General features: G+C 42.5%; 1 protein-coding gene across 1 annotated transcript in view; it reads left to right on the top strand.

Moving 5' to 3' along the window:
* The window catches only part of LOC145396080 (contactin-5-like), a 101,911-nt gene that overhangs the window by 79,280 nt on the left and 12,631 nt on the right, over nt 1-10,000 (top strand). Inside the window, exons 7-8 of the mRNA XM_080269546.1 lie at nt 1,574-1,722; nt 3,457-3,542. Coding sequence (XP_080125672.1) covers nt 1,574-1,722; nt 3,457-3,542 — 235 coding nt within the window. The remainder of the gene's footprint in view (nt 1-1,573; nt 1,723-3,456; nt 3,543-10,000) is intronic.

The following is a 10,000-nucleotide window of genomic DNA, read 5'->3' as shown; positions in this document are numbered from 1 at the left end:
ACCGTACTTCTCTTTTGTGTGCCCTATCCCGTTCCTCCCCCCCTTCACCTCCCCCCCTCCAGATCCTACCCGCCACCCCTCCCTTCTCTCTTTCTCTCCCCCTCCCCCTGCTGCTTCCACCCCCTCCTCCTCCTTCCCATTCTCTTTCTCTTCTCCCTCTGTTTTCACTCCCTCCTTCCAATCCCCCTTCTCTTTCTCTCCTTCCTCTGTTTCAACCCCCTACTCCCCCAGGCATCTCTCTCTCTCTCTCTCCCTCCCTCTCTCTCTCTCTCTCTCTCTCTCTCTCTCTCTCTCTCTCTCTCTCTCTCTCTCTCTCACCACCCCCATCTCCCTGCCAGCGTACCAGCCCATGTTCGAGGCAGACAAGCAAAACTCAGTCCATGCAACCTGTCAACACCACTCCACACTATCCACTCAGCCGGAATATCGAATACACGGAGGGGTTCATCTGTAGTAGTAGTAGTAGTAGTAGTAGTAGAAGTAGGAGTAGGAGTAGTAGTGGTAGTAGTGGTGTGATGTTGTTGTTGTGGTTGCACTTGTAATAGCAGCAATAATAATAATAGTAGTAGTAGTTTTTGTTGTTGTTGTGGTTGTTGTTGTTGCTATAGCAGTAGTAGTAGTAATAGTAGTAGTAGTAATAGTAGTAGTAGTTGTTGTTGTTGTTGCTATAGCAGTAGTAGTAGTAGTACTAGTAGTAATAGTAGTAGTAGTAATAGTAGTAGTTGTTGTTGTTGCTATAGCAGTAGTAGTAGTAGTACTAGTAGTAATAGTAGTAGTAGTAGTAGTTGTTGTTGTTGCTATAGCAGTAGTAGTAGTAGTACTAGTAGTAATAGTAGTAGTAGTAGTAGTTGTTGTTGTTGTTGTTGATGTAGCCTTCCCAATCAAACTCTTGCCCCCATCCCTACCTGCCCTCAGTTTGATATTTCCTATTAACCAAAGTCTTCACCTGACGGAACTGTGCCACTAAAACAAATACTTTAATTATGGTTATCTATAATTTGATGAGCATTATTTATGAGCTGGGAATAAGTCTCCAAAGTTATTATAGCCAATTTGTTTTTATTTTTTCTTGGAGGGAGCAATTTAGCGGATTCACGGCCTTTGGTTCCTTCTTTTTGGTATAAAGAAAAAAAACTGGGCCACTCCTACGATATAAAAGCAAAAATCCTGATGGCATGAGAGTCGATTGTGAGGTGCGAGTCTCCTTGGTTATTAGTGTCGATTTGCTTTCACTAGAGGGAACTGGGTCACTCCAATGCTTTCAGTACAAAGTCGAGGTTCTGTGAAAATCTTTGCGTGTTGGCCTACGAGGCAGTCATGGTTCTCCTTGGTTACTAGTCAAATTCCTCCAATCTGATTACACTTGGCCATGACCTGACACACGACGCTTCTTCACTTCCTTATACCTGTCTGTCTCTCCACGTAACTCCAAATACTCCTCTCAGATAACTCATTCCCCCTCCTCTCACTCTTGACTTGTGTCCCTCCAAGCAAAATAAATCGCTAAGGAAGAGATGTTGCGGACTCTCCCCTGCCCAGAACTAACTCCCCCAACTTTCCCTCCCACACACAGGGGCGGGGTGAGCCTGTTGGAGGAGTCTGAGGGGTCGAGGTCAATCAGTCGCCTCAGCTTGACCAGCGTTACACCTGGTGACGCTGGCAACTACACGTGCATCAGTGAGGGTCTGGCGCCGGCCTATGTCACCGTGTTTGTGCTCAGAGGTGAGTGGTTAACATGTCTTTTTATTGCATTTTAAGATGAGTTCACACACACACACACACACACACACACACACACACACACACACACACACACACACACACACACACACACACACACACACACACACACACACACACACACACACACACACACACACACACACACACACACACACACACACACACACACACACACACACACACACACACACACACACACACACACACACACACACACACACACACACACACACACACACACACACACACACACACACACACACACACACACACACACACACACACACACACACACACACACACACACACACACACACACACACACACACACACACACACACACACACACACACACACACACACACACACACACACACACACACACACACACACACACACACACACACACACACACACACACACACACACACACACACACACACACACACACACACACACACACACACACACACACACACACACACACACACACACACACACACACACACACACACACACACACACACACACACACACACACACACACACACACACACACACACACACACACACACACACACACACACACACACACACACACACACACACACACACACACACACACACACACACACACACACACACACACACACACACTCACTCTCTCTCATTTACAGAAGATGAGAGCAAGGAAGGCAAATTAAGTAAGAGCAATCCAAGACTGCAAACCTCCGCCAAGGCTGAACACTCCCTCATTAGTCAATACCCCTGTGTGTGGTAAAGCTTAGAGCGATGTTATCTTGTAATTTTTGTGCCAGCATTGTCGGCATTACTTATCGAGTTAGAAGCAAAAATGTTGAAATTGCCACTGTCCCGAAATGGTAAAAAATCCATTAAACTCTTTCTGGATCTGCATAATAACCCGGGTACCACCGAAATCAGAATGGATTGTTCCCTTGGCCATACCCTACCCCTCCAGAAAAATTCAGCAGAATCCGTTCATAACTTTCCGAGTAATCCTGCTAACAGACAAACAGTAAAAAAAAAACAACGCCGGCAAAAACATAGCTTCCTTGGCGGGGGTAATAAAAAAATAATAATCCATACACCAGAGTGCAGGTGTCATTCGTTCATTAAAAAAAAAAAAAATCTGTAACAGCTGGACTTGAATTGCTGTAGGCTGATGTTTGGGGAGAAACTATTCAGGGGAGGCGAGTTCCAACGAGAAGCAATTCGGGGAATAAAAGAATTCTGTTTGGCGGAAGTTCTGCGACAATCCAGTCATGAGCGTGTAGCACAGGGGAAGGTGTGGAAAGGTGGCACAACGGATGCAACTTCGACTAAGCATGTCATAAATTACTGTAAATTAATTCAAGAGAGGCAACATTCCTTCTTACTTGTAGGGATATATATATATATATATATATATATATATTTATTTATTTATTTATTTATTTATTTACTTACTTATTTATTTATACATATATAAAAACGACCACCTCTCATCCCTCACTTTTTATTTCCCTCTGGTCTCATTCCATTAATTCAACCACACTCCCACCCTTCCCTGCTCCTGTCTGCTCGCGTCACTCCTACATTGTTTGACTTAATTCATTTACTATGCACCCCTTACATCTCCGTGTGGGGCAGTGATTTGTGGCTGCAGAGGCTCACTGTGCATCCTCCAACTTGACCCCTTTTTGTGTATGTCAGGGAAGACAGACTTTGAGTCGCATTTTGGTGAAGTTAGGGAGCTTTATGGTACTGAGTTTTGTCTTTTTTCGGGGGCAGGGGGGCTGGTAACCGATACTATCAGTGTTCTTTCTATTAATATATCATCATCCATTTCTTTTTTGTCCCATGCGGAGTGTAGGAGTACAGGGCTAGGCTACTTAGTCCCGACACTGACGGCAAGAGTGACAAGCCTCGCTAGACCCTGAGTGGCACTGTGTAAATACTAACCTAGTGCTCATTAGATGTCAACCCTTGCGATCTTCATCTGGTAGGAGCGCCTTTAACCCACTGCACCGCCAGGGGTCATTTGATTATATGGTTACCACCCAGCGTAGTAAATGATTTCTTGGGTTGCAGGAATACATTTGACTAGTCTCCCACTATAGTCACCTGAAAATAGAACCACGTCGAGTGAGTCTCATGCACAAAAACTCTGGACTTTCTTCCTTAATCTCTTTCCTTCCTACTGCCTACGACCTCCAGCTTCTGAATCCAATTTGTCCAGGCATCTCGAATTGAATGGATCGCAAATTTAGCTTTTAGTTTAGCTTTCTGTGTAAGGGAAAAGTATTGCAATGTTTTCTGATTCTGATTCTATACTCTGGTCACTTAAACAGGGATAAAGTCGGCATATCTCTATCTTCACTGCAAAGATATAGCTGGAGATTAACGCTAGAATATGGTGCTAGTCACGAAGAAGTGTTATGGAACGGATGGAGAGCCGTAATATCGTCTTATTCTTTAACTTCTTTAAACTGACATTATATATTATACTTACTCCCTTTTTAACAACTTTCATTCATTTGTAAGTCTTTCTTTCTTTTGATTTTTCTTTCTAATTCCTTCTCTCTCTCTCTCTCTCTCTCTCTCTCTCTCTCTCTCTCTCTCTCTCTCTCTCTCTCTCTCTCTCTCTCTCTCTCTCCCTCTGTTTCATTCCTTCTCTCCTTGTTTCATTTCTTCTCTCTGTATTTCATTCCTTCTCTCTGTCATTCCTTCTCTTGCTGTTCCATTCCTCTCTGTGTTTCATTCCTTCTTTCTGTGTTTCATTCATTCTTTCTCTGTTTCATTCCATCTCTTTCTGTTTCATTCCTTCTCTGTTTCATTCCCTTCACCCCACCGCCTCTCTCTTACTTTTCTCTCCCTTTCGATTTGGCTGCATTGCCGTCCATCTCTCTTCCCTTTTCTTTTTCACTCTCTTCCTCTCGCCCCTTTCTCAATCTATTTTTTCTGAATCTCTCTCTCTCTCTCTCTCTCTCTCTCTCTCTCTCTCTCTCTCTCTCTCTCTCTCTCTCATATCCATTTAATATCCATTCTACCGCCTCTTACTATGGGAAGCAATCTCTCTCTCTCTCTCTCTCTCTCTCTCTCTCTCTCTCTCTCTCTCTCTCTCTCTCTCTCTCTCTCTCTCTCTCTCTCTCTCTCTCTCTCTCTCTCTCTCTCTCTCTCTCTCTCTCTCTCTCTCTCTCTCTCTCTCTCTCTCTCTCTCTCTCTCTCACTTAAATTTAATAGCCACTTTACTGCCTCTGTGGAAAGTAATCTGTCTCCGTCTGTCTGTCTGTCTGTCCGTCTCTCTCTCTCTCTCTCTCTCTCTCTCTCTCTCTCTCTCTCTCTCTCTCTCTCTCTCTCTCTCTCTCTCTCTCTCTCATATCCATTTAATATCCTCTCTACCGCCTCTCACTATGGAAAGTAATTCGTCTCTCTCTCTCTCTCTCTCTGTCTCTCTCTGTCTCTGTCTGTCTGTCTCTCTCTCTCTCTCTCTCTCTCTCTCTCTCTCTCTCTCTCTCTCTCTCTCTCTCTCTCATTTAAATTTAATAACTCCTCTACTGCCTCTCTGGAAAGTAATCCGTCTCTCTCTCTCTCTCTCTCTCTCTCTCTCTCTCTCTCTCTCTCTCTCTCTCTCTCTCTCTCTCTCTCTCTCTCTCTCTCTCTCTCTCTCTCTCTCTCTCTCTCTCTCTCTCTCTCTCTCTCTCATTTCCATTTAATAACCACTCTACTGCCTCTGTCTCTATGGAAAGCAATCCCTACAAGACCCCAACCATGCTCATTCCCAGCCCATGTTTTATTCACAATGGTCTTCAAATGCAAAGAACCAGGCGACCAAGATTGGGTCCAGGTGTTGCGACAGGTGTGGGCTGGCCAGAGGAGACGCACACACACACACACACACACACGGCAACTAAAGCTTCTTCCCACGCCGCACGGGGGAAGAGATTGTCTGGCGTGCATCCTGATCTCTGCCATTCAAGATTGCGTGTGTGTGTGTGTGTGTGTGTGTGTGTGTGTGTGTGTGTGTGTGTGTGTGCTTTAACCCCAAGACGGTGTTTGTGCACAATAAAGCGTGTTTTCTTGGGGGAGTGTCCGGAAGTGCCAAGATAAGCAAAATTTTTCACAGCGGTCTACCTCTTCTGTCTTTCTTTTTTTCATTCTTTCCTCTTCCTTCTGCCTGTGGGTGACTCTGCACTGAGTGACAAGCCAAATGGTTTCCTGTACACCAGGAAACCATTTACAACGCTGGGTGGTAACCATAATCAAATTTTGGCACCTGGTGGTTTAGTGGGTAATTATGGCGCTCCAATCGGATTGAGCCGGTGAAGGTTTATATCCAAGGGATGGTTGGGGTTGATTGCTCATGTAATGCCACTCAGAGATGAATGAGGCTGGTCACTCTCATCTTAAATGTCGGGACCAACTGCCTAGACCCGGGCTCCTGCGCTCCTCATGGGGCACTGTAGGGTTGGATGATGGATGGATGGATGGTAGACCTTCACCTGGACTAGATTTTAGACAGACGGTTTTGATGGTGGTGGTAGTTGTGGTGGTGGTGGTAGTGATGGTGGTAGTAGTGATGGTGGTGGTAATAGTGGTGATGATGCTGATGGTGCTCCGTGAAGCAGATGGTGATTATAACTTTTTTTCTTTTTCATTTGAGGGAACTGGACCACTGTCAAAGCCTTTATACTAGGTCATGGAAGTGGAAAATTCAGATAAGTCTCCTTGGTTACTAGTCAAATAGCCCTCCAACTTAACATACATTATTTTACACAGAAAGGAGCCAGGGATCTTTGTCAGGCGGAAGAAGATGAAATACACAGATGGAGACCTTGTGATAAATCCTTTCCACTTCTCCACAGACTTCGTTTCTGTGGCTGGCGATTTTAATATTTGAGTGTGGGGAAATTATGCACAGGTTCGATCCAGAATTCCACTAAAGGGAAATTGAATTGAAGTGTGTGTGGGTCGACGTCTGATAATTCTCGAGCCCCAGCAAGATTTCCTTCTCATTAGCAGGGCTGTATTTCGTGATTGCCTCTGCGTTTGGGATAGGCCTTTGTTATTATTATTATTATTATTATTATTATTATTATTATTATTATTATTGTTATTATTATTATTATTATTATTATTATTATTATTATTATTATTATTATTATTATTACTTTTATCACTGCTACTACTTCTACTACTACTACTACAGCTACTAATACCAATACTGCTACTACTACTACTACTACTACTACTACTACTACTACTATTATTATTATTATTATTATTATCATTATTATTATTATTATTATTATTATTATTATTATTATTATTATTATTATTATTATTATCATTATTATTATTATTATTATTATTATTATTATTATTATTATTATTATTATATTTCTCTGTTATTCACAATTTTCAACTCTTGTTACCATTTTCTACATCTGTTTTTGACTTATTAATTTCTTTATTAGGCCACACTCACCTTGAAAACCTTTATTAATATATTCCTTACTTTTCTAATAACTTTTTCTTTCAGGCCTTACCTTTTAACTTTATTTCTCGTCTTTACTTTCCTTATCACCTTTCTTTTACAGACTTATTTTCCTCAGTAACTTTAAAATTCTTGCCTCACTGCCCATATTAACTTTATTTTACAGTCCTTACTTCTGTTATTAAATTTGGCCTCACTTTACTGTTTACCATAACTTTATTGAATTTCTCACTAACTCTTCTTGTCAACATTTATTTATTTATTTATTTTTTCTTATTGTCTTTTATCCTTGCTTTATTTTCTTTATTGATTTTTATTTATTCTTACTCAAGTTTCATTATTTATTTTGATGACGTACTATCTATCAGTGACGTATTATCTATCGGTGACGTATTATCTATCAGTGACGTATTATCTATGACGTATTATATATCAGTGACGTATTATCTATCAGCGACGTATTATCTATGACGTATTATCTATCAGATCAGTGACGTATTACTTATCAGTGACGTATTATCTATGACGTATTATCTATCACTGACGTATTACTGTATCTATTCATTGACGTATTATTTATCAGTGACGAATTATCTATCAGTGACGTATTATCTATCCAGTGACGTATTATCTATTTCACTCCTTGTGCATCTATCGTCAGTCTATTATCACCTTGCGGAACCTGATCATGTGGAGAGGTTGGAGAGTGAGAGACTGACGAGGAGAGTGTATGTGAGTGAGGTGGAGGGGGGAGAGGGAGGGGGAGGCCAAGGATGAGATGAAGGGATGGAGTGGAGAGGTATATGAGAGACGTGGGTTAGCTGGGAGCAGGGAGTGAAATGGCGGCAGGGGACAACGCGACATGGAGGCGATTTGTTTGTGGCCACCCCTTGCAGGATTAAGGCTTCTGGCAATAGATAGATAGATAGACAGGAACTGGGCCACTCCCACTCCATGAATATTAAGTCGTCCTGGCGTGAATTTCTTTGGTTATGAGATAGGTATGAATCTCCTTGGTTACTAGTCAAATCAACCCTCCAATCTGACTACATCTGGCCATCAACTGAGCTGAAGGGGGTTAGGGATCCTTTGCCAGGTAAGAACAAACGTACTATAGACGATTTTAGTCAAGTTAAGGACTTTGTAGTGATGGGGTTAATGAACCGCGAAATCCCCCCCCCCCGTCGAAAAAATCTCCCTTAAAATGCATGAAATCGTCTAGAGGTGAGAAAAAGAAGAAAAAGGATAAAAAAAAAAAGCTCATTAGGCCTTTGGTTCCTTCTTCCTTACATAAAAAATATGTCTCTAACCCCCTCCAGGGTGGATGGGTAGTGGAAAAAAAATAGTTCCATGGGGATTAGGTCCACAGAGTCAGCAGGTCCATGGTAGGAATAGGTCCAATGGGAAATAAATACCTAGGGAAAAAGGTCTTCAGGATGGGTGGGTAGTGGAAGAAATTGGTCCATGAGGGTTAGGTCCACGGAGTCAGTAGGTCCATGGGAAGAATAGGTCCATTGGAAAATACATAAACCTGGGGAAATGAGCCCAAGTGGGAGCATAAATCCAATGAGAGTCGTCTTCCACAGGTCCCCAGGCAATTCCGGTATGCAGAGTTACTTTTATTTTTACCCTGGCAACGACGGTAACCTTGCTAGTCTGAGCCACTGAATTAGTACATTGCCACCTATTTTCGATCTTAAGAGCAAATAAATCCTGCTTAAGACTTTTTTATTTTTATTTGGCAACTGTTTCACCAAATCTAGACGCCAAATTATCCTCACCACAACATACCTAATTCAACACTTTTAACACGTACTAATTAGACACCTATGAAGTATGTGTGCAAAAAATCTCGAGAAGTTGTTATCTGTTTTCAACGATATTTGGTAAAAAGGTGGGCAGTGAGGCGAGAAAAAATTTATTAGATTTTGAGGAGGACCCGGATCTGGATGCGGGAATACGTAATAAATTTAATGGCACTGGCAGAGGTAAGAGGTCGCTGGGGCAGGCTAAGGGCAGACAGAGACCGTAGAATTAACTGGCTATGTAAAACCGTGAAAGCATTCGTCTTGTAGAAAGAGGAATGACAACAGTTAATCATAAATCAATAAATTTTATAGGCGTTGACAGGTGTATGCGCTTTCTGAGTCCTTTCGATGATACTTGGCTTAAAATCGCCATCTCTCCATCTTTAATACTGAGTTCCAAGAAGAGTTTAACAATAGAATATAATGCCAGTCAGAAGAAGCTGCTATGGAAAGGATGTATGGCCGTAGCACTGTAGCACTGTTTATTTGTTGTACTAATGTCTATCTATATACCTAGGCTGCTTCCCCAAATAAAGGGAGGTAGCCGAGACAGGACGACGCACTCCCAGTTTACTCATCCACACACACACATCTATTCATGTCTTAGCCCCAAGGGTAGAAGGGATAGATCCTCACCGCACCATACCGCACGAGGGTCAACTGCGCAGTGCAATCAGCGACTTCCGCAGCGGGGTCCGACAGCAGAGCTGGTTTACCCCTGCCACATCATAATGGACCCATCCTCTTACCCGCACCTGATCTGATCAGCTGATCAGACCAAATGAGGTAGAATATCCCCTCAGGGCCGCGTCACCATTTATTCATTCACAATTTCTCTCCAATCATCCCTATCACGCGCAACCACTTTTCCTTGCTCTACAGACATCCCTCTCGCATCTAACGCTCTCTTCACACCGTCCGTCCATGTACGTGAAATAAAACACAAAATTAC

This window comes from Coenobita brevimanus, chromosome 34 (genome assembly GCF_032717465.1).
Source record: "Coenobita brevimanus isolate Jiangsu-jjx chromosome 34, ASM3271746v2, whole genome shotgun sequence".
Classification (NCBI taxonomy): Eukaryota; Metazoa; Arthropoda; class Malacostraca; order Decapoda; family Coenobitidae; genus Coenobita; species Coenobita brevimanus.
This window is presented reverse-complemented; position numbering and strand designations above follow the sequence as displayed.